Source organism: Verruconis gallopava (genome assembly GCF_000836295.1).
Source record: "Verruconis gallopava strain CBS 43764 unplaced genomic scaffold supercont1.14, whole genome shotgun sequence".
NCBI lineage: Eukaryota > Fungi > Ascomycota > Dothideomycetes > Venturiales > Sympoventuriaceae > Verruconis > Verruconis gallopava.
Window position 1 is genome coordinate 352,753 of NW_015622150.1, and position 21,850 is coordinate 374,602.

Consider the following 21,850-nt stretch of genomic DNA (forward strand, 5'->3'; position numbering starts at 1 on the left):
TGAACGCTGATCCTTGCTGGCTAAAGGGGAGGGTGAGCGGCCGCGACGTCGTGGCCGCTGACGCGGTCTGGTGATAGGGCAGCAATTTTAATGAGCCGTCTACGCATCCGTATCCGTAATCCGGCTCGTGTGAAGGCCTCTACAGAGGTCCGGACAGCGCTTCGAGAGGTCGGGATTCCCCAATCTTGATCGAGATGCAGATTCGATGAGGAGGCACGGAGGCGTAAAAACGCCTCACGCCGGGATGCCTGCGAGCCCAGTCAAAGGATGGGTCCGATGATATTGCTTTGCTGGGGTGATTATGCAGGATGGCAGCATTCTTCCGTCAGGTACGATCCTGAAATCAGAGTCTCTGTTGCGGCTTTGATACGACGGTTTCTTCTGCCTCACGATGCCGCAAACTGATACAACTAAGACCCGACCGGCAGCTTCATCCAGCAAACACAATACTGCCCAAGCGAATAGGCAGCAAACAGCGTGAGGAGGCGACGAATGCGGCCATTACGTATGTCTCGAGCTAAGATGAATAGAAATGAGAGGACGTGCGGCAGTTTATGCTATTATTACTCATTGATTCGCCAGATTCTTGCGATGATCGGTGGGTGATCAAAGCCTCGACGATATCCCTCCGGGGCGAGCTTAAGCGAAATCGATGTGTGTGAAGCACCGATATCAGTGCTTCCCAAAATATCGCAATTACGGCGGCCATGATCCGTAACCGCTCAGTCAAATTTCAAAGCAGATCTGTGATGAAAGCAGAATTCATGCAGGCCACTGCCGTGTCACGTGGGCTGTGTCCGATCTCGGCGAACCCCCACCAGAAAAGTCGAGAAACAAGATTCGGTTGCTTCAGCATGAACATTCCACACTGATCAACATCATGGACGGCGACGTTCAGAACCTGAATCCCACAGTCCTGAGCGCATCGGATCTCCCCTCGCGCCGGCGTCCTAGTGCGACGCAGAAGCGGGCCGACGGTGGCACAGGACTCTTCGACTCATTGCTCCCGTCATACAGCAGTTCCTACGACGCCTTCTCGCCACTTTCTTCCACCAGCTCCTCCGACATATCAGCCGAGGATGAGGCTGATGAACCTATCGACGAGCAAGAGATCTACGACCTAATTGCACCAATCTCAGATCCTGAACACCCACTCTCGCTTGGATCGCTCGCGGTTGTAAACCTCCCTGACATACATATCAAGCCGCCAACGAGTCCGCGATCGAACATTAGCACAGTGCTTGTGGAGATTACGCCTACCATCACACACTGTAGTCTCGCAACGGTTATTGGCCTGGGCGTACGTGTTCGTCTGGAACAGGCACTGCCACCTCGCTTCCGCGTCGACGTTAGAATCAAGAAGGGCACACACAGCACGGACGACGCAGTCAATAAGCAGCTAGGTGATAAGGAGCGAGTGGCAGCTGCCTTGGAGAACGGAACACTCGTGGGCGTTTTGCGCAAGATGCTGTCTACATGTGATTGAAACCGAGTCATCTTGCATACGTGAGGGTGTGAGTCAAGTTTCAGTCCGTGTGTGACGCCAGGCCACCGGTAGCCTGCGGCCCTGCCGACGCAAGAAACATTCGCAGTGTGATCAATGTGTTTCAAAGAGGCGAATTCCGCTGCGGGAGACACGACGATGACAGGTGTCGTTGACGGACGATGCAGTGGAAGGTGGATGATCAGTAGCATCACAGCCGCCTGCAAGGCGCCGCCCGATTAGGAAGGTAGATCTGGGGAAATCATATACTGCTCGTGTTGCGCACATACTGCGCATTACTACACAGACGAGCGTCTGGAATTTTCCAGGCGGATCGGAAGCCCAACGACATGGCAATCGCAGCGCGGCACATTTGAGTTGTGGCGCGATGCTGAGAAAAGCAAATCATCTGCAGGTCCTTATTTCTCCCCCCCCATCGTGCGATCAGGGTGGTTACACTTGGGCACTTGTGCATATGCATAGTGGTAAAAATGAACGATCCATGAACATCCAACCTTCCTACTCCTGATCTATGCAGGCTAGCTGCTTTTTCTTCTGCCGCGTGCCCATATGCAGGCGGTTAACTGTCAGACCTTGAATCTGATACATCGCGCCTGCACATGCCTTTTCGAGATGACCTTTACTAAATTGGTCGGAAGGCCTGAAAAGAAGAGAAAAGGGACGACGAAATTTTCAGAGCCAAAAATATCAGCTGTGTGGTATCTGACATGCCTCATAATCTGAGCCTAACCAGCTCTGACCCCTTACAATGCGTATGGCTAGGGTGCTTACACGCATCAGATCCTGGAGTTCGATCGGTCCATCACGTAACAACGTAGCGGCGATCCACCCCAGCGGCCTCAAAAAGCTTCGCGGAGACGTCCTTTCTTCTCCCCGCATTACGATTCTGCAGAAGAGAAAAAATTCCCTTTCTACTAAACCTTCTTTTCTTTCAGAAGACGCAAGCCCTTTTGATCTCGTACGCGTGCAATTTCTATTTCTGGCTAGGACTTGAGCTCTCCTCCCTGCATCAACACGGCCGCTTGGATATTCACGGTCAAATGTCATTGCTTGCTTCAGATTCTGATACACGCAAAGATTGTCCTGTTTCGCGCCGAATTCGCCACCCGAGGTAGCATCAAGCGAGTTTACGAAGCCGCGGTGGATCTGATGATTCTGCGTTGTTTCTCTTAACAGTCGCTCCACAAGACTGAGGCTGCACAATGGGACGACCAATGTGTAGCTAGCAAGGACAATCTGAATACCGGGGGATTAATGATAGGATTCTGCTTCCAATACGCCTTGGCGAAACTTTTCATTTATCCAGCAAAATGGCATATCTACATGTTTGTCGTTAAGAGTGTATGCTATGAAAAAAGGGTATCCCGAAGATAAGGCGGCCTGTGATTCCTTCCATAACATTACGAGTAGTAGCAGGCATGCTACTGATACGTATCTTGTTTTGACTTTCCGTCTTCCGTTTAATGATATCAGAGTTGCCTCAGTATCTCTATAAGAATCTAATAAGCAGAGTCCCGGTCGGTTGTGGCAGTGATGCTGTTCATTAGAAACAACGATTGTGCACTCACTAAACCGTTAGTACGTGCACGAATTGCAGACGCCGCTTAGAAACTTACCCTGTCAAAAACTCTTCGCTGTCCAGACCTGTTAGCGCCGTCTGCAAGCATTCGACAAAACATAACGTACAAGCTCAACGTGATGTATCCATCCCGATCATCGTCGTACTTCTTGAACACGTCCGTCATCCTCTTCAAGCTTATGCAGGCCTGCACAAACAGATCGAAGCTCATCGCGTTTTCGCCCCTTCTGTCATACGTCCTAAAGAGGAGTTGTACGAACTGAGGGCTGAGCCTGTAGCCAAAGGCCGTTAGCGCTTCGCTGAACTCGTTGTACTGAATGTTTCCACTTCGGTCCGCATCGAATCGATCAAAGAGGTTGCGCCACGCCGCAAGGAAGCCCCATAGGCCGCAGAACTCGTCGAAGCTGATCGTTCCCGAGTGATCGGTATCGAACATGCGTATCATCATCCGGACGGTGTGGGAGTCAAACGGCGTCCAGTCGCCGTTCACCAGAGCGCGCTGGAGTTCCATTTCGGTGAGTTGGCCGCTGTCTGCACGATTGTCAACACTCTGGCCTTGTCGTGTTCCCTGAGATTGCGCGCGCAATCGAATACGAGTTTGCTTGGCAAAGAAAAAGGCAGGACATACTGTCTTTGTCAACAGCCTTGAAGAGCGGCCACAGTGCATCCCGATCATTCGCGTCTCTAGGGGGAGCAGGTGTGGGTGGAGGCCTGTTTGTAACAGGCGCTCTGCCATGATTCTGAGGCGGAGGTGGACCTTGTCTCCCATATCCGTAGTTCTGTGGTGGTGGGGAGCCTAGATCGCTATAGCGGGGGTCAACCCGCGGATCTGGCCTGCTGTCATATCGTGGGCTATGGGCAACACCGCTGCTTCCATATCTTGGATCGGGTCTGCCGTCGTAGCGGGGACTACTGGCACTGCTGCCATAGCCGCCGGAAGAGGGTCTGCTGTGGGAATAACGGTCGTCTGGTCGCAAAGATTGCGACGGGAGAGGAGGGACAGGCTTCTCAACGCGCGGTCGCGGCGGTTGCGAGGCGGACGATCCAGAGGCGAGAATAGCAGCGGCCTATGCGCGCATCAGTTGTCTGTCTCGAAAGAGGCGCTGGGGATGCAAACCTGCTCAGGCTCGACGTGCGCGGGCAAAGCGTCAGGGTTGTAGCGTTTGTTGTACGCCATGTCGATTGTTCGGGACGAAAAGAAGTTGGAGGACGCGTAGCGAGTCAGCGAAAGATACCAACAGAGAGTATCGGATTATGACTGGGCTGTTGGCGTATGGAGAACAGCCTTGTACGGCTGATATGTTGTTGTCTGGCTCCTACGAGCCGGTTCTGCACACAAGCGTCACGCTCCAAAGATGCGATGGCGGAGACGGGGTCATGAGGCGCAGCACCGTGGGCTTTGTGTGAGATCCCCGGCGTGCGAAAGGAGGGCTTCACAACCTACTGGCCTTTTCTCGTTCTCTGATACATGCTACACGCGTCCATTTTCTTTTCATAGCAGTGTACTACACCGAAACGTCTTCTCGGTCTCATGCGTTCCAGAGGAGGCTGCTCACAGATCGTAGCCCCGTAGGCTGACATGACGCAAAACAAGGCTGAAAGTGCCATTCGATTATTCATCGTCCTTAAATAGAGCCACACGTTGCCCAGGCACACCTCTTTGAAGCTAGGATGAGACTTGCTAGTCCGGCTGCCTCACATCCGCCGGTGCCGTGGTTTACTGCTCCACCTTGCGCAGCTCGACTCCGTTCCAGTCTAGGCAGCAAAAGTCTCCCATCTGGTGCTTTTTGATTAGTGACCAATGGCTGGCGCAGATCACATCCAGATATTGAATGATGGCATCAAACAGCTCAAGGAGGATCGAATAAATGGTGCCCGCGTCCTAGCGACGAACGCTCTGCAGACACTACGGGCCATCACGCTAAATAGCAGCGACACAATATCTACGCCAGAAGAGCTATGGGATCTACTTCGACTTGCTTCCTACAAATTGATCCTTGCTCGGCCAAGCATGAGTGCTGCAGTAACAAGTGCTCTAGTCAACTGTCTGCAAGCCGTGCAAGAATCTGCATCCAGAGAATCCTCGGAGGAACCGAATGCTTCTATCGCTCTCCCCGTGCACAAAGAGGCAGTAGCAAACACCATCTGTGAACAGATCAAGAAGAGAAACGAAAGCATGTCGAGGCTTTCGAAGGCGTTTGTGGAATATCTCCGTCATCTCCTCACAAAGAAAACTCGGGTTCACATTCTCACTCTGTCCTCTTCTTCCACGATTTTCGCGTGTCTGGAGCAAGCTGTGAACGAACTTGCTGGGCTTTCAATGACGATCACAGTACTCGAGTCACGGCCACGTATGGAAGGGGCCACATTTGCTGTTAATTTCTTGAGCAAGATGAAGTCTAGAGGCAAGGGCAACAACATCGAAGTGGTCGTGGCCCCGGACTCTCACGTCTGCACCGTAGCAAAATCCATCGACATGTTGCTCCTTGGGGCTGATCGAATCTCCTCTGCCGGCGACGTTTGTAACAAGATGGGGAGTTTCCCAGCTGCCATGGCTGCTAAAACCCTTTCGAAAGCAGACGTGGTTGTAATCACAGAGACCGACAAGATCGCTCGCCCTGGTGTGACAGAAGCACATGGACACGAAAATAACGATTCGAGAGAGGTGTACTCCGGATGGCCGGAAGACACGATAGCAGTGATGAAATCTTTGTCGAAGAGTGACTTCGATGTCCGCAACATTTATTTTGAGTGGATTCCAAGCGAGTATGTATCCATGTACGTTACTGAACGCGGAATTCTCGACGCACATGCCATTAAACGCATGTCGGAAGAGCGGGCGGTCATGGAAGACGAGCTTTTTAGTAATAGCATAAAAGAAAGTGCAATGCTAGAGTAATGCGAAATTGCAAGAATCTTGAACACATTCAGAGTATGTTGCGACCCACCACCCATTTGACGTCCCAAATCACTGCTTCTCAGTCTAATATGATGACGAGATATACACTTCCTTCCAAAGAAAAATGGCAAAAGAATGAACGAAGGGAAACCATTAGCCTGCTTCTGAATCTACTGGTCATGGTTGAAAGTATGCGCAAAGTGAGCAACGATGCTAAGCCTCGCAACAAGCATAATGAGGCGACTTCTGGGCGTAAAGAACAGCCACAGAAGCGAGGTGCCGCTTCCTACCGCCTGCGCTCATTAGTGTGCATCCACAGATAACTTGTGCTCTCGTAATTCTATCCTTTCTACAACAGATTGCATTCATCTATACAACTAGACATTGTCTTATCTCTGTAAAGTTTAACTCTTAGACCTGCATAACTTACACATTGCGTCTTAGTCATCCTGAGCCCTCTGCCATCCCACGCCAGTGCTCACGCAGCGCAGGCGGCAAGCTTCTTGATCGTTGAACATAGCTCACGACTTTGAGCGCCTCATGTCGTCTTCTCCGCCTGCACAAAGTACGTCCTTTGACGTTTATGCCAAGGCATTTGTTCCGGAGTTTCTGCTTGCCATTAATCGCGCTTATGCTTTGCACACCTTTCCTGTCCGTGACCAATCTTTCCACATAGACTTCGCTAAATATGTCCGCTCGTTCTCTGGTACGGACTTTTTGGAACCGCTGGCTCCCGAGGCATCGAATTTCCCGCCCCAGAAATTTTCGAAAGCCCGAGTTTTCGAGCAACTGACGCCGTCAAGCTACCAAGAGTACTTTGCTCAGTGGATGCGGGTGGAACATCGTGCCCTTCAGTCATCACAGACCCAATATGACTTGCATAAAATTGCATTGTCGTTCTCCAGGGCTCAAAAGAATTCGATGACGGTACTCCATGCAGATATTGTGGTCCCCGGGCTTTCAGAGAACAGCCCTTTCGTTCGTGTTGGTGACATTGTTCATCTTCGACCACTCTTCTTTGACATCAGGGGTGAAGCTCTTAAATATGCACAAAGCTACGAACGCGGTTCTTTCATCGCTTCGCCATTATATCTTCCGGGATGGAAGGGCGATCTATTTCATGCCGAGGTCATAGCTGTACAGCGCCACAAGGAGACAATCACCATCAGACTAAATCTTACCGACGATAACGCTATCGTACTTCAACAAGAGCGCCTTGGAACGTACTTTAACGTACAATTCCCGCCACGTGAAAGTTTACAGGCGGCATTATGGAGAGCTGTTCAAATGGCGAGCTCGTCCTTCGAGCCTCATGCAAGGGCTAATAGCTCCGCTGGTATTAACGAGCTGACTGGCAGACAGAATGAAACCTGGCTTCAGAAGATGCTGTTCCCCGAGACGGCATATGGTAAAAAGCAGCTTAAGCTAAATTCCATGCACTTTAGCTTTCAGCCTATCGACAGCCAATTAAATCGTGAACAGCTACGGGCAGTTGAGTCAGTGATAAAGAATAACTACGGCGCAGTTCCATTCCTTATTCATGGGCCTCCCGGTACCGGGAAGACCAAAACTATGGTTGAAATAGCTTTACAGCTTCTTCGCAGTGATTCGGCAAGGCATATCTTGATATGCGCACCATCCGATCCTGCAGCCGACACTCTCACTGAAAGACTCAGAACTTCGTTAACCCCGGACGAGCTATTTAGATTGAATTCTCCATCTAGGACGTTCGTTGAAGTCGCTGACGGATTAATGGCATTCTGCTGTATCGAAGACAATCACTTCAGCATTCCGCCATTCAGAACGATGATGAAATACAAAGTCGTTATTACAACATGTCGTGACGCAGATCTTCTCGTTCAAGCTCGGCTTACGAATAGAGATATTCATGAATTCAGTACCTCTATGCTCTCTATACTCCAAGATTCTGAGGAAATGAATCCAGATACACCTCTACACTGGCAAGCTCTGCTCATCGACGAAGCGGCGCAAGCAACTGAACCAGAATCGTTGATACCGCTGACATTAATATCACCACCCGCTCTCACTAGTGGTTTCAAGGAACCTATTTTCGTTATGGCTGGGGACCAGCAGCAACTTGGACCTCGCACAGCATCACATGATCCTATCATCCGGCGTAGTCTATTTGATCGGTTGCTAAGTCGACCGCTATATGCTGAGCATCCACTAGCCCGTCATCGGTTGGGGTGCGGCGTCTCTGCTATGCGTCCTCTGACCAAGGCAATGCTCCCCATCATCAGACCTCCGTTTTCAAACTTGCTCCGGAACTATCGATCTCATCCGGCAATTCTCGCAGTTCCGAATGCGCTCTTCTATCATGACACTCTCTCGCCTGAAGCCGTAAATACAGATTCACTTCTAGGCTGGAGAGGCTGGAAAGGGACTTGGCCCGTAATGTTCTCGCAAAATATCGGTCATGACGAGATTGAGAAGGATGGCGGTGGTTGGTATAATATGACTGAAGTTAAAAAGGCTTGTGAGTTTGCGTCCTCGCTACTTCAATCCGGGCTTGTCTATCAAAACGACATTTGCGTGATGAGCCCTTTTTCAGCACAGGTTCGACGACTAAGGATCACGTTCCGCAAACTTGGAATGCAATGGGTGAATATCGGTCCAATGGAAGCCTTCCAAGGCTTAGAGAGCAGGGTAGTGATACTGTGTACCACCAGAAGTAGATCAAGATTTCTAGATCAAGATAAGTCGCGAGGTTTTGGTATTATTCACGAACCGAAACGGTTGAACGTAGCTATAACCAGGGCAAAACATGGGCTGATTGTTATCGGAAATCAGGAAGTGTTGTCCATCGATCCTCATTGGAGAGCCTTCTTGGATTTCTGCATCCGGAACGATCTGTTCGATGGGAGAGTCGGGGAGGACACTTTATCGGTCGCACGTGGAGCTCCTATCCCATATTTGGAGAGAGTATTGAAAGAAAAGGCTCAACAACCAGAGACTACTCTATTAGGCATAACTGGAGAATTAGACGACGACATGTGGATTCGAGGAGTTACAGATGGTATATCAGATGATGAGGATGAGGATGATGAACACGTCGACTGTGAAAAGGAATTTGAGACCGATTATTGCGGATCTCAAAGCGAGCCTGAGACAAAAGAAGACGTGGCAAGGTGAACTGAAACGTAGAGCTAGGATGGTTGACAAAGGATTTGCCGCGTGCACTTTAATGATGTGTTGTTTAGTCAATAGTATGCAATTTCAGAAGCGAAGCTCTCCTTAGGTCACACTATACGCTATCACTTTTATCCTTCAGTATTCGCGTATGAACGAGCCACATTGTACTTCGGATATGCTCAGAATATTCAGAGTTTACAGTGCCTTTATGTTATTATGGCGTGAGGGACACTTGACTTCGTTGGATTTTTATTATGCAATTGGCAGCTTATATCGGCATAACACCAGCTCCAACAAGGCCCTTAGCCGGGTTCTTAGCAATAAACTCTGCTGACGTACTCGAGATACCTCTCATTGACGTAGGATCGAGGGTCGACATACTTTCGGAACCTTGATCAAGGTTGCTGAAATTGAACTCATAGCCCTCTGAAAATTCGGGAAAATCACACTCCCTCAAATCATGTGGCCACATATCCGGGTCATGAAATTGGAGAGGGACGTTATTTGGGTCGTTGTACTGCAGCACCAATCTATCCCATGCAGCCCAATCCATTACCCCAATGTCGGTATTATCTTCCAGCATACCGCTGATGGGCTCGAAAAGGGTTGAATTTTCACTTTGTGAGTTCTCAAATGAGTTATACAGAGGTTGAACACCACTGCGGTTGATACTTGTCGGCTCGAAAGTGAAATTTTGAGCGTTAACTGGCGCTTGTTTCATATGTGGTGCTTCTGTTTCATTAATCAATCGTCCGCCAAAACTGATGGCCGACGTACTAGATGGTCTTTGGGCCTTTCTGAGAATAGCTTCCATAGCTTTCGCGGCTTTCGCAGCGTCCGAGAATTCGTCCGTGGAGTTTTTGAAGATGTTGTACGTGCCTTCTAGTAATGACCTCATTTCTTCATCTCTGCTTTTGTTTGGCCCAGCCAATTCTGGAGTTGGTGCAAGAGATATGAGATGCAGCTCCAAACATAGAACCATGGCGGCAAGTAGGAAATCTGCCGAGTTTAGAGACGCCAAGAAATAGCGCGATGATCTCAATTGCCCACCGTCTTGGGCTGCAAGGAAAATGGTCTCATGTTGTCGTAAGATGTTCATAGCCGCTTCAACACACAGCTTGCGTGAGTGTTCTTGCGGGGACGCGACTTCAGTCTGGAACATAGATCGTCTATGAAGAACACATCTTGTCTTATGAAATAATAGCTCGAGTTTGAAGCGATTGAATATCATATTTGGTGGGTCAAGGATAGCTTGACTCATGGAGGAAAATCGCAAGCCCTCCGGAGTTTCTGAATAAATCTTGTCAATCTCGTCGTGTACTTTCATAATATCCTCATACTGCGGTGTTTGAGGCATATGTGACATATCGCAGGCGAGGGCAAAGACTTTGCTCAGACGGTTTTTAACTACTCGATAGGACATTGGTGAAATCTCCATGAGCGGTCGAGGCTGTGGAAGTACTTTTGTAGTGGGTCCAAAGTCTGTGTCGAGCAGATTGCTCGCTGGCTTCGTATCTGAATGAATCTGTTGCACCATGCTAGGCAAGCCTTCTTGGTATGAATGTAACACATCAAAAGTAAACAATATTGTCCAGACTCTGCGCCGCATTTCTCCGTCGAATACACTGAGCTTCGGAAAATTGTCAGCATCGCGATGGTACCCCATTCGCAACGCTAAACGTATGATGAAAGAATTCATAAGCCATATGGTATGACCATTTCCCCGATTCATGTACTCGCAGCTCATAAGAGTCATTAGCGCTTCTATCACATATCGCTGCGGTTTTGTGTAATCGGCTAGAGCGAGGGCAGAGGCGCCAAGTTGCTGATACTTGTCTGGATCTAACAGATGATCTGGTACCTCCCCACGTTCCTTTACGTTGCTGAACATAGCTATCTTAGCCCCAAGTGCTAGAATTAAATAGAGCAGGGCCAACCACATTGTGGGAATTTTGGACGGCTCGATCCACAAAGTGTCGTACAATGAGAGGAAAGTAGGTTGATGAATAATTGGCAGTCCTGGATCCACTGAGTTGAACCAATACCACAAAAAACGGTCCGAAATATTCTTCGGGGGAAGAGAGTTGATGAGCGTGCTCCTGCTAACAGGTGGTGGGGCTCCAATGATCACGGTTTTGCTGAAATTTTTTCTCTGCTCGACTTTCTCAACATCTTCAACGTCCTCGTCGTTATTATTATCGCCATCAAAATCATCCCGCAGCTGTGCGATCTAGTGGTATGTTAGAACATGGACGTGCTGCATGGAAGAAATCCCTACAGAATCGAGAATGGCCTCCCAGTGCGATGAACCTCGAAAAAGTGATTCGCCATCGCCGCTTACTTTAAGGTAAGTCAAATTATGAGCGGCCAAGTCAGCGCCATCATCAGACTGAGGGCTTTCTTTCGTCGACTTTAAAGACTGAAGATGCGTCGAATCTATCTGAGCTCTCGATTTATGTGAGCCTCCATCGTCAGATATCGGTGGAGTGACCGAAGATATTCCTTGTGTTCTATCCCGGTTCATAAGCTGGACGACAAGCCCTTCAAGTTGTGCAATACGTTCTTTCGTATTGCGACTTTGTTTCTTCTTTGGCGGTGCTGGAAGGTAGTGGCAACTATCCTCCCTCGCTCGCTTACGGCATTGATCACAGGGCTGTTGCCTATCGCACTTCAACTTTCCGGCACGACATGAAGTGCACGAGAGCTGCTGTCTTGCTCGCTGCTGTTTCTGACCGTGTGCGATCATACCTGTCAGGGCTTATGGTTACCTGAGGAGTTTTTTTTTGCAGCTTTGATTAGACCTCTCAGCCTGTTTGCTTGAATAGAGCAAAGACTTGTGTTGGCGATCTAACTTAGCTCAGTGGCTTAGTCAGCAACAAATCAATGATGGCCCACATGTGACCCAATCTGTATCTTGACATTCAACATGCTCTCTTCACGGACATAACTTATACTTGAGTATGAGATAGTCTTGTTGGAACCTACTTATACTCTCAGTTTTCAATCCTTCTAGGCTCTAATTCAATGAGCAAATACTTCGCAATCAGTTTTTAGTGGAAAGCTTGCGCTCTCTGTAACTCTGCAGTCTAGCAGACCACGATCAACCTATTTGCACTCACCATTACTTTTTCTGACTGAGATGCGTTGAAACTGTGGATATTGATTGACTTTTTATGCAGCCATTGTTCTCGTTTAAATCGATTCTGCCTTTATGGTAGTACCGTCATTGTTCTACGTCGGCAGTTTCGGTCGTAGAGCACATTAAAAGCTGGCCTTGCTAGAATGAAAGCGATTTTGGCGATTCACGTATTTGAACAAAGATTTTTATGTACCCATGGCGATACGAGATGCATTTTACCTCTAAGTCGTGGAAAAGGGGGGCAAGATTCTGCATTTAACTATGAATGAACTGCAGTGCGTGCAAAAGTATCACGAACTTCTTCATCATTTTAGTTGGCTGGAAACAGTATATTCGGCACACCAAATTACCAAGACTCTCATAACAAATATGGGAGCCAAATTTTTGAAAGAGGTTTAATAACCGAAAGTCCAATCTTCTATACTGAGGTCTCTGCACATGCTAATATTGCGCAAAAATTTGTCGTCCAAGTCAATCATGTGTTGAAAACAAAACGCTTACACTAAAAACACAGCCCCTCTACATGACAGAAAACTCTCCATGTAAATTTATAGAACCACGAACGTGCTTGTAGCTTGATCATGTACGTTCTGATTCTGCAACCAAGACACCCCGATATCTCATCTTTCCACTTTCCAAAGTTTCGAAAGCTTGCGAGATTCCTTCCTTATTAAGAGGGAACGTCTGAGTGATTGGTTTGATGCCATGTTGTGCAGCGAATTCTAGCATCTCCTTGTGTATTTGCCTCGCCGCGACCAGAGAGCCTTGGATCCTGAATGCGTTCGCTATTAGGCCCATGTAGGGGAAACGGAGGTCTCCGGCGTCTACTGTCAGAGGATAAATAGTTGCGCCGGGTGCGAGGACTGGTATGAGCTGTTGCCAATCAGGGGGCGAGGATGTCGTCACCAGTAGATGGTCGATTTTCGTTGAAACGGTGAGATTCTTGACTCCTTTTGTGACAACAAATTCGCTTGCCCCCAATTTCATAGCTTCTGCTTTCTTGTCTTCTGAGCTCGAGAATACGACCACCTTGCAACCCATCTTTGAGGCAAACTGAATGGCGAGATGGCCCAAACCTCCAACGCCAATAACCCCAACGCAGTCTGTCGGCCTTACGTTGTATACTTTGAGAGAGTTGAAGACAGTTGCTCCTCCACACATCAATGGAGCAGCGTTTTCACTTGAGATGGAGTCTGGGATGGCGAAAACATATTTTTCGTCCCAGATGGCATGTGATCCCATGCTTCCCTGATGCAAGTCGTCTGTTCCGTACAATTTTCGCTCAGGACAGAGAGTATCCCATCCTGTCAAACACCACTTGCAATTGCCGCAACTGTTGTGAACATAGCCCCATCCAACACGGTCTCCAACTTTAAAAAGGCGTGCATTGGAACCTGTCTGTTTGATAACGCCAACACCTTCGTGGCCGAGAGCTATGTCACTATGTTTATAGTGTATATCCGTGCCACAAAGGCCAGAATGAGTGATTTGAACCAGCACTTGAGTAGGTCCAAGCTCCGCAGTTGAAGTGCTCTCTTTGATCTCGCCAGAGGCTGAGCCGCGATATGTCTTAAACTCGGGCATGATATAGTTGGTTGATAGACAATTGTTTGATAACGAGATTGTGGAATGAGACGTCCGATTCAACAAGAGATATTGGAGTTATGAGTATGATACAGGTCATTCATGATGGTACGCGCCGTCTGATTTATATTCCTACAGCTGTGGGCACCTCACCTCGGACCGTCTACTGGCCCTCTAGATAATGAAGCTGGATTGCTAAGCATATACTTGCTGGTTTCCTTTTTTTTCTGTATATTTTCGCCATCTCCGAGATATCTCAGACAGCACCAACGTCATGAGAGTCAATACCGCAACGCGTCGGTGTGTTTTGAGGCCCGCTGTCAGTGCTTATCCCATTCCAGATATGGTATTTTCGTCACTTTTGGGTTTAGCCTCAAGTGTTGGTCTCAAGGTAGTGCAGTTACCCGTTACCCACTTATTATTCATCACTTCGGGACCGACGGTCAAATTTTCAAGGCTTCAGGCGTTTGGAGACTTCTTGCACGTTCCACGTGCTTGTTATTCCCATAAGCAAATACAAGCCCGTTCGAAGAACTTTCTCTGATTTGAGCCGCACTAATACGATTTAGAAGCACGGCGGCTCCACCACAATGTATCTCAAGATCCTGGACCACGGAACTTTCGAGAGCCGGGACGAAATTTTTTGTGTCTGATGTGGACCAAATTACGTCGACTGTCTGGCTTGCATTGTCCGTATTGCGGAAGCTCGATCAGCGCAATCACATGACGAATCTGTTATTATATCAAAGATTCTTTCTGTGCCACTTCACGACATAATACCTCGTTCCTCTCGAGCAGGTGTTGTTGCCCCTCTACCTTTCAGACACTCATGACCGATCACTTCTCTCATGCCAATGACAAAGCTGTTGAACATCCTGGTCTGGCGTTGTGTCGGGCATCGCTATGGTGATGCATCGCTATAGTGATGATAAATGACGATGAACGACATCATGTCAATAAGGCAAAAACCTTTTGACATGATTGCGGCTGGTATCGATGTGAGAAGGTTTGAAAGTGACGTCAGTGGCGATAGGCACAAGTCGAGAATCTTCGGACCAGCCTGGGTTGGAATCGCGCGCTTCTTCAACAGAGCCAACGAAAATGAGGGAACGCAGAAGCTCGTCGATCTGAGACCACGGGAGTCCTGCGCTTCCTGGTCAGCCATCTGGTGACCAAGTGGCCCTGCAAAGGTGTTTGCTCAGCTGTCCAGTCGCAGCCAAGCAACGAGCCACGACTCAGCCACTAAGAAGTTGCGTGTGTGACCAAGCCCTTGGTACACGAAGCAGGCTTCGGCCTCTTCTGCATGGGTAAAAACGAGAACCTGTAGCCTGTCTGGCAGAGGCGTTTCTACGGCGCAAGGGTGCTAAGAGAACGTTACGAAATGCGTCATGCTATATTGTTTCGGCGAATAAATGAAGCGAGTGAAGACGGTTTTAACGGCTCGCTGGCCACCAGTCTTTTGCTTCCGTCGTGCTTTCCGTCTGTGACTTCTTGCTGGACACAACCATATACCGTCCTGTCGACCGTATCTTTTGCCCATAAACCACTTTTCTCTCTTATTCGATCTCAGCCATCTTCTCAAGAATGGCCTTCAATTACACACTGCCCTTGCGGGTCGCTCAGGGTGTCCTGACCATCATAATTCTTGGTCTCACAGCATACGATGTCTCAATCTGGTCGCCTTCGGAAACCAACTTCTTGCTTTTCTGTTCGATATGGACGATTCTCGCCCTCGCGTACCTTATCGTTACGCCGGGTAGGTTTCCAACCGCGGCACATAAATACGGCATTCTAGGAGCTGAACTCGTGACCATGATTTTCTGGTTTGCTGGATTTATCGCGGAGGCCTCGCTTTTGGGCGACACCGAGTGCCATAAGGGTACCCTCTGCCGAACCATGCAAGCTGCGACAGTTTTTGGCGCCTTTGAATGGTGAGGGTTGATGTCCGATCGCTGCGATAGCGCAGGCTAATCGAGTGTTGCAGGCTCCTTTTCGCGGCCACAAGTCTCATGGCCGGGCTTCACTGTTGGAGAACGAGGAATACTCACGATGATCGGGCGGACCCCCAGATGCAAGTGAATCCTAGCGTTTAGGCACCAGCATGAGATTACAAACATGGAATTTGAATGAAAGGGGTAGGGGAAACGAAAATTTTGTTTGTTGAATGATTGATTCACTTCGATACCCTGAACGTTTGACATTTACACCAACTCCAATCCCTATGCAATCCCAGCTGCACAGTAGTCCTGAATAAACGATTTGAAGTCTTTGGTTGCAAACTCTTGTGATCTGTACTGCGACAAACCGAGTATTTCTGCCCTTTCCAAGCATCACAGCAATTCACAGCTCGTCATCAGAGGTTGAAGACCAAGATATAGAGGTACCGGACGACATGGATGAGCTGCTTATATCCGCAGGACTGTCTTCGTCGTATATATCCTTTCTTTTGTCCTTTCGCCAAATACACCCTGAATCTTGATTCCGCGTGGCCGTTAAAACGTCAATGATTTTGCCTGTCCCTAACGATACGATACTATCGATGGCTTCCCGTGATCCAGACTCAGACCATTGATCATTGCCTTGAGCAGCGGCACTAGCGTACCCCGCCTCGATCACAGCCGATAGGACCTTGAACCTTTTAATCTCTTGAATCAGCTCTGCTTTAAACATCATCGCCTGATACTCTAACACGTCCGCTCTTCGACGCTCGAGATCCAAGGCCGCCGCAAGCGACGCTTCTCTCCGTGTCGAGCTTATGTACTCATGCTGTCTTTTCCGCTTCTGACACGGATAAGCGTGTTGCACATCTCGGCTGAACTTTATAGCGGCCTGTTCTCGCGTGAGACCTAGCCTGTCAACGTAGTCTGGTATGCTGCCTGGTTCAAACTTGTCGAGAGACCTCAACGTCGGGCGCTTCTCGATAATTCTATCAACAAGTTTCGTGAGATCAGACCTACGGTCTCGGATCGCTATGGGCACATCTCTTCGTGACGCCGCCCATTCAGAAAGCTTCTCTTTGCATCTCGCACCATTCTTGCGACGTCGACAATGAGATCTCCGTTTCTCTTTCCGTGATGTACCGGCCGTTTCTGAATCGCTTAGCCATTCGCGTGTTTTATTGAGGCTTTCAAGAGCTAAGCCATCCCCCATTGACGGATCATCATTATATCCGAAGCTCGAGGACACTCTTGTTCTGTCGCCGGCAGATGTATCTTGTGAGTGGCTTCCGTGATTCGGGGCTCGTGTTGCTGAGTTTCTAGCCGCATTCAAAACGTCGCTTGGTCTCGCAGCGCTGATGGCACCTGTGGGCATTGTCCTAGACATTTTTGAACAGTGTTTGATTCAGATACCGAAAAAATGAGGTTTAGTAAAGATGCTAAAGAACTATTTCGAACTGTTTAAACGAGCACAAGCCGCTGGAATGCTGGCCTCCATCTCCCGCAATACACCAGATTTGGTACGGGCCTTGAAGTCCCGTGTTACAACTCAATCACAACTATCGAACTCGGATATCTGCTTGCTGTGCTCTTTTCACATCCTCTACTTACAGCCTTGGTAAATTCATGAACTTTATCGGAAATACGAAGCGGAAACTCGGAGACGTGCACCGACGCGGTAGAATATGGTCATTTTGCCTATCCACTTATACACCTACACGACATTTCCTACTCCGAACAAAGAGAAGTCGGAAAAAAACAGGAGAATAGGGAGTAGGAGGAAGAAAGAGTGCCACGACCAAAACCTCTTGTCCCGATACCTTTGCCAAGAACCACTGAACTCCTTCAGACGCCACAACTATATGCAGAAATACAAAGGAAAACAACACCGCTAAACCATCTCAAGAAGCAGGCATACGGCGTTTCGGAAGCGTCTGTGTGATGTAGCCAGAAAAAAGTGAAGAATGGCGAAGCCCCACAGAAATAACCATGTTGTGTATCCATGATGCTTCTCAAACCCAAAAAGTGGTAGTAGTAGTAAAAGAATGTCTAAATGCCAGTCCAGTCTTCCGCGTCATCATTTAACAAATCGTCCGTGCGTGCGTGCGTGCTTCCGTCCGTCAGATTCGTTGCATCGATATTGCGAACATAGCTGTTTCGCAACTCCCCCCTAAACTCGATTTTTGCGAAAATGGGTGGTATCTTTGTAATCATGATTTTATGCTCTCGCCTCGTTGCATCTTATTCAAAAGCGCCATTACTGCTACACCAATCATCACCACACTGATAGCGGAGAGGTAGGGTGCGGCTTCTGTCAATTGCAGATCTCTGCGCACAAGCGTGTTTCTCTGGGTATCTGATTGATTGGGTCCATTTGACGCTGTTCTGCTACCAGCGAAGGGGTGGCCATTAGCAGTGGCAGCTTTGATGGTCTTCTCAATAGAGCCATTTGAGTGATGTTGTTCGACATCGACGGCCTCCGCATCAATATCGCGGTCTTCCTTGGCGCCGTCGTGAGATAAGGATGGTGACGTGTCTGAGGACTTCGATCGTGATCTTCGCCGTCCTCTAGACTTGCGCTTCGGTGACCGTGACGCTTCTTCTGACTTAATCTTCTCAATCATCTCTGCCAGTGTGAGCCGCTGTTGTCTTTCTTCGTCGCGCTCTTTCTCTGCAAGCTCCTTCTCCGCCCGCCACTGCTCTGCTGCGATCTTGTACTCATTAAATTCAGCCAACAGCAGATCGAAACGCTCCTGGAGCTTCATTACATCCGCTTCTGTTTCCTTCGGAAGATCTTGTTTCACATCGTCTATCGGCGTAGTGGCATCTTCAGGCTTCGCCGGCGGTGGTGGTACTAATAGCTTCTGGCTTTCTAATCGCTTAGCCCGCTCTTCAGCATCTTCACGCTTCACCCGTTCTTGGACTAGCAAATCCTCTGTTTCCCGTAATCGTGCTCGCTCGGTTTCGACTTCTTGCTTTGCCTTGTTAAGTTGTTCCATTAAACTTGCGAATTGTGCAGCAGTAGCCAAGGCATCGGTTGTGGATGGTTGAGACGTGTTTGACGTCGGAAGCTTCGGCTTCTCCGTATCAGCCCTACTTAGTGATGGCTGGAAAGTTCCAGAGACGACATTGACGCCGCGATGTATAGCTGCATCTGGCTTCTCTGGCAGAGGTGCTTGTGGAGGAGGAGCGGGTGGATCCGAAAATCGAGCCCGAAAACTATCCTTCCCTTTTGATTTCTCGATTGGCGAGGTCTTCTGCGAGGAGTCCTTCTTAAAGCTTTGGCTTTCCGCTGATAGTATCGCGTCGATGTGTTGTTGCGCTCTTTGCAAATCGAGCGATTGCTGCTTAGCAGCTTTGCACTCTGCCTTGAGGACTGTAAGCATATATCTTGGTGACCGAATGTGAAGAAACCTACATTAAGCTTTTGTATTATTCTGTCCATGTTCACTGGTGCAAGCCAAAAGTGTGGTACTCGTTGCTGGATGTTGCTCGTGCTGGTCGTAGCACTTCCAATGCTCACCCTACCAGTACTGTTGATCGACGAATTGCTGTTGCTTCGTCGCATTTGTCCAAGTGCTTGCCCAATATTACCACCAAGAAGGCTTGAGGTTGCGGATGAATCCAGATCTCCAAAATTTAAATCCAGAACACTGTTGGGCTCGTAGAAACCGGCGTGCTCTACTCGTGCAGCAACTTTATGGTGCACAACGGTTTTCTGGTCTTCGCTGACGATGTCTATACCTAGTTCCAACATATCTTGTTCACGAAGTTCATGTGGGTCTGAATCCTTGTTCTCTTGTGATAGTCGCTGGCCGTTGACAAATGTGCCATTTGAGGACTTTACATCTCGAATCCAGATCTTGCCGTTTCGGTCAGCCCAGATCTCCGCATGCTGCCGCGATAGCACTTTCGAGTCAAAGAAGCCATTTGTAGGTGTTGGTACAGTCTTGTTGTTTGTTTGTCGTCCTATTCTTAGGACATCTGGATAGAATGGAACATTGATTGTCTTCCGTTCGAAGGTGCCATTCATCGGTGTAAGATAAAGCACGGCTGTTTTCTCATTTTGCCGCGACTTTCCCAGCTGCATGGAGCCGTTCTGCTGTGTGTCCGGCTGACCTTGAAGCGACATCCCGTTCGGATTGTGCAAGGCGGATATGGCCGAGGCAGCGGAAGGGCCTGATGTAGCAGAGTTTATGGACTGAGGACGCGCAGTAGTTATACCGGATATAGGTTCTGACTTGGATGGCTGCCATATACCGCGAGCAGTACGTTTTCTTGCACCCCAGTCGCCATTTACAGCGCCGTTGACGCCGTTTGTCTTGGGTGCGGAAACAGAAGACGCTGATTGCGTTGATGTTGTTGAGGTAGTCGAAGAGCTAGAAGCGAGGGAGTTTAGCGATGAGGACGAATTTGAACGTTGCGCAGTCTTGCGAGGCATGAGCATCCTCGAAACGTCGTCGGTGCTCGTAGTGTTCAGGCCGTTATTGGCGCCGTTAGACCCGCTCCATCCCGTTCTGTTGATGGGTTGCAAGTTCGGGAGATGTGCGACAGCCGTCATCTGCGGATTTGCAGTTGGGACCGTGGATATGACCTAAGTGATGTGTGATACGGCGCTCTGGATAGCCCTTTCCAAGCCTATCTTGACACTTGGCGACACCGTAACCCCAAGAAACAAGCAACAAACAACGGCGAGGCGCAGAATGGCAACTCCACCGTTCCTTTCATGAATTGAGGAAGACCTGACCGTCACTCGATTGCGATAGTCGTGCGTGGAAAGGTACTGAAAAGAGGTGGGTTCCGGTGTCGTGTGGTCTGCGATGATGGGGTGTCAGGCCCTTGAGAGGGCGACGAAGGTGGCGGAAAGATAACTGTGTGCGACACGGGACAATAGAGATGCTCAAGTCTGCGATTGTATGTCGTCTCGACGTGCTATGGGGGTTGTATAGGCTGTGGAGGTGGATGGCGTCCTCGCTGAAAGAGCAATGAGGAGTCCGGACGGTAAGCTGTGCCAAGCGACCGCGCTTAGTGTCTGGCACGGTTTCCCGCATGGAGCTGAATCCGCTGGAACTGATTCCAAAGAGAACACCACACAAAAGTAACCATAACTCAGCTATTGCGGCCTATTATATTTTCCAAACTTCGTCTAATGTCAGCAGAAATCAGTAAATAGCATGCATCCTCGAACTGCTTCCAAGGCACGGTACATCACGTGAAAGCACGGGCACACGAAGCCTCTCCCCAAGCAACAGCAAATTAGCCGCTTGACCAACGCTGGTCTGTGCATCGACAGTTTGAACATCGAACAGCAGGTTACAGTAACACCACCGCAGAATTTCTCATCAGAAGATTCAGATACGATGCCTCCCGTACCTGCTGGAGTTGCAGGCCAGCATGGCCCATCAACATTCGAAAAGGGTACGCAAGATGTTGCATCTGCGATTTATGTACTAATGAGACCGCAGCTAAAATGGGTGCTATGATGGGTGCTAGTATGCGGTTGTCGAGCCTTTCCTTTACGTGCGATCCTAATTAATTGCAGGCGTCGGACTCTGTATCGGGCTCATCTTTGGTGTTACTAATATTGTCCGGTTTGGGCCAGGACCGAATGGCTTCTTGCGAACACTCGGACAGTACATGGCTGGTTCGGCAGCCACCTTCGGGTATGGACAAAAGTGCGACACATTCCCCAGACGCCTGCTGATAAATTGCGTAGGTTTTTCATGGGCATTGGCACGGTAGTGCGTACAGACACAGAGCGAAAAGCACTGGAAGAATTCGCCCGAGCCAGACGGCGACCTATGGTCCTTCCCGCTGAGTTCAGATACCCACAGTCACGGCAGATGAAGCCTCTGCATTAATTCCAATAAGCATTAAGAGACTGTATCATACAAGGAAGTAATGATTGTGGGGGAGAAAATGACAATTGTACAAAGATTCATGGTTGGCGTTTTAGGGCGGGATAATTGTCTCTCGCACCTCTTGTGTGAGGTAAAAAGCGCCTTTTCTATCATTACAATGGAATTCTCGAACCCTTTTTTTTGGAGCCATAACA

At 48.9% G+C, this 21,850-nt stretch overlaps 10 protein-coding genes across 11 annotated transcripts; 5 read left to right on the forward strand and 5 right to left on the reverse strand.

Moving 5' to 3' along the window:
- The first annotated feature begins 120 nt into the window (after positions 1 to 120).
- Positions 121 to 3,022, forward strand: PV09_04868 (uncharacterized protein). The gene has a single exon (XM_016358300.1). The coding sequence runs from the start codon at positions 881 to 883 to the stop codon at positions 1,484 to 1,486; it is 606 nt and encodes a 201-aa protein (XP_016213918.1). The 5' UTR covers positions 121 to 880; the 3' UTR covers positions 1,487 to 3,022.
- Positions 2,709 to 4,475, reverse strand: PV09_04869 (uncharacterized protein). The gene is made up of 5 exons (XM_016358301.1): positions 4,201 to 4,475; positions 3,712 to 4,150; positions 3,191 to 3,614; positions 3,121 to 3,138; positions 2,709 to 3,067 (listed from the first exon to the last, which is right to left on the reverse strand). The coding sequence occupies exons 1-5, from the start codon at positions 4,258 to 4,260 to the stop codon at positions 3,004 to 3,006; spliced, it is 1,005 nt and encodes a 334-aa protein (XP_016213919.1). The 5' UTR covers positions 4,261 to 4,475; the 3' UTR covers positions 2,709 to 3,003.
- Positions 4,476 to 4,526: 51 nt separating this feature from the next.
- Positions 4,527 to 6,022, forward strand: PV09_04870 (uncharacterized protein). Its single transcript, XM_016358302.1, has one exon. The coding sequence runs from the start codon at positions 4,885 to 4,887 to the stop codon at positions 5,980 to 5,982; it is 1,098 nt and encodes a 365-aa protein (XP_016213920.1). The 5' UTR covers positions 4,527 to 4,884; the 3' UTR covers positions 5,983 to 6,022.
- Positions 6,023 to 6,522: 500 nt separating this feature from the next.
- Positions 6,523 to 9,238, forward strand: PV09_04871 (uncharacterized protein; the record flags this gene model as incomplete). The annotated part of the gene is made up of 1 exon (XM_016358303.1): positions 6,523 to 9,238. One exon carries the CDS (start codon positions 6,523 to 6,525, stop codon positions 9,133 to 9,135), a length of 2,613 nt encoding a protein of 870 aa, XP_016213921.1. The 3' UTR covers positions 9,136 to 9,238.
- Positions 9,239 to 9,268: 30 nt separating this feature from the next.
- Positions 9,269 to 11,936, reverse strand: PV09_04872. 2 transcript variants are annotated; one of them, XM_016358305.1, is made up of 4 exons: positions 11,414 to 11,936; positions 9,913 to 11,365; positions 9,517 to 9,867; positions 9,269 to 9,436 (listed from the first exon to the last, which is right to left on the reverse strand). In XM_016358305.1, exons 1-4 carry the CDS (start codon positions 11,879 to 11,881, stop codon positions 9,342 to 9,344), a joined length of 2,367 nt encoding a protein of 788 aa, XP_016213923.1. In that variant the 5' UTR covers positions 11,882 to 11,936; the 3' UTR covers positions 9,269 to 9,341. The 2 variants fall into 2 exon arrangements, with proteins under 2 accessions (XP_016213923.1, XP_016213922.1); XM_016358304.1 differs by having other exon boundaries at positions 9,269 to 9,867.
- A 531-nt stretch (positions 11,937 to 12,467) lies between these two features.
- PV09_04873 (uncharacterized protein) lies at positions 12,468 to 14,025 on the reverse strand. The gene has a single exon (XM_016358306.1). The coding sequence runs from the start codon at positions 13,856 to 13,858 to the stop codon at positions 12,854 to 12,856; it is 1,005 nt and encodes a 334-aa protein (XP_016213924.1). The 5' UTR covers positions 13,859 to 14,025; the 3' UTR covers positions 12,468 to 12,853.
- Positions 14,026 to 15,288: 1,263 nt separating this feature from the next.
- Positions 15,289 to 16,186, forward strand: PV09_04874 (uncharacterized protein). The gene is made up of 2 exons (XM_016358307.1): positions 15,289 to 15,789; positions 15,843 to 16,186. The coding sequence occupies exons 1-2, from the start codon at positions 15,443 to 15,445 to the stop codon at positions 15,949 to 15,951; spliced, it is 456 nt and encodes a 151-aa protein (XP_016213925.1). The 5' UTR covers positions 15,289 to 15,442; the 3' UTR covers positions 15,952 to 16,186.
- A 12-nt stretch (positions 16,187 to 16,198) lies between these two features.
- PV09_04875 (uncharacterized protein) lies at positions 16,199 to 17,182 on the reverse strand (the record flags this gene model as incomplete). The annotated part of the gene is made up of 1 exon (XM_016358308.1): positions 16,199 to 17,182. One exon carries the CDS (start codon positions 17,180 to 17,182, stop codon positions 16,199 to 16,201), a length of 984 nt encoding a protein of 327 aa, XP_016213926.1.
- A 39-nt stretch (positions 17,183 to 17,221) lies between these two features.
- PV09_04876 (uncharacterized protein) lies at positions 17,222 to 20,922 on the reverse strand. The gene is made up of 2 exons (XM_016358309.1): positions 19,214 to 20,922; positions 17,222 to 19,163 (listed from the first exon to the last, which is right to left on the reverse strand). The coding sequence occupies exons 1-2, from the start codon at positions 20,354 to 20,356 to the stop codon at positions 18,006 to 18,008; spliced, it is 2,301 nt and encodes a 766-aa protein (XP_016213927.1). The 5' UTR covers positions 20,357 to 20,922; the 3' UTR covers positions 17,222 to 18,005.
- A 233-nt stretch (positions 20,923 to 21,155) lies between these two features.
- Positions 21,156 to 21,656, forward strand: PV09_04877 (uncharacterized protein; the record flags this gene model as incomplete). Its single annotated transcript, XM_016358310.1, has 4 exons — positions 21,156 to 21,213; positions 21,261 to 21,287; positions 21,338 to 21,458; positions 21,512 to 21,656. 4 exons carry the CDS (start codon positions 21,156 to 21,158, stop codon positions 21,654 to 21,656), a joined length of 351 nt encoding a protein of 116 aa, XP_016213928.1.
- Between the last annotated feature and the right edge of the window lie 194 nt (positions 21,657 to 21,850).

Excerpts from the sequence above, each read along its gene's own strand:
- PV09_04868 (XM_016358300.1), top strand. The coding sequence starts at position 881 with ATGGACGGCGACGTTCAGAACCTGAATCCCACAGTCCTGAGCGCATCG.
- PV09_04869 (XM_016358301.1), bottom strand. The coding sequence starts at position 4,260 with ATGGCGTACAACAAACGCTACAACCCTGACGCTTTGCCCGCGCACGTC. Across the intron at positions 4,151-4,200 it reads CGCACGTCGAGCCTGAGCAG|GCCGCTGCTATTCTCGCCTC; the intron begins GTTTGCATCCCC and ends ATGCGCGCATAG. Across the intron at positions 3,615-3,711 it reads CAAGGCTGTTGACAAAGACA|ACAGCGGCCAACTCACCGAA; the intron begins GTATGTCCTGCC and ends ACAATCGTGCAG.
- PV09_04870 (XM_016358302.1), top strand. The coding sequence starts at position 4,885 with ATGGCTGGCGCAGATCACATCCAGATATTGAATGATGGCATCAAACAG.
- PV09_04872 (XM_016358304.1), bottom strand. The coding sequence starts at position 11,881 with ATGATCGCACACGGTCAGAAACAGCAGCGAGCAAGACAGCAGCTCTCG. Across the intron at positions 11,366-11,413 it reads GGGAGGCCATTCTCGATTCT|ATCGCACAGCTGCGGGATGA; the intron begins GTAGGGATTTCT and ends ACATACCACTAG. Across the intron at positions 9,868-9,912 it reads AAAGGCCCAAAGACCATCTA|AAGCACCACATATGAAACAA; the intron begins GTACGTCGGCCA and ends TTAATGAAACAG.
- PV09_04873 (XM_016358306.1), bottom strand. The coding sequence starts at position 13,858 with ATGCCCGAGTTTAAGACATATCGCGGCTCAGCCTCTGGCGAGATCAAA.
- PV09_04874 (XM_016358307.1), top strand. The coding sequence starts at position 15,443 with ATGGCCTTCAATTACACACTGCCCTTGCGGGTCGCTCAGGGTGTCCTG. Across the intron at positions 15,790-15,842 it reads GTTTTTGGCGCCTTTGAATG|GCTCCTTTTCGCGGCCACAA; the intron begins GTGAGGGTTGAT and ends CGAGTGTTGCAG.
- PV09_04876 (XM_016358309.1), bottom strand. The coding sequence starts at position 20,356 with ATGACGGCTGTCGCACATCTCCCGAACTTGCAACCCATCAACAGAACG. Across the intron at positions 19,164-19,213 it reads GAATAATACAAAAGCTTAAT|GCAGAGTGCAAAGCTGCTAA; the intron begins GTAGGTTTCTTC and ends ACAGTCCTCAAG.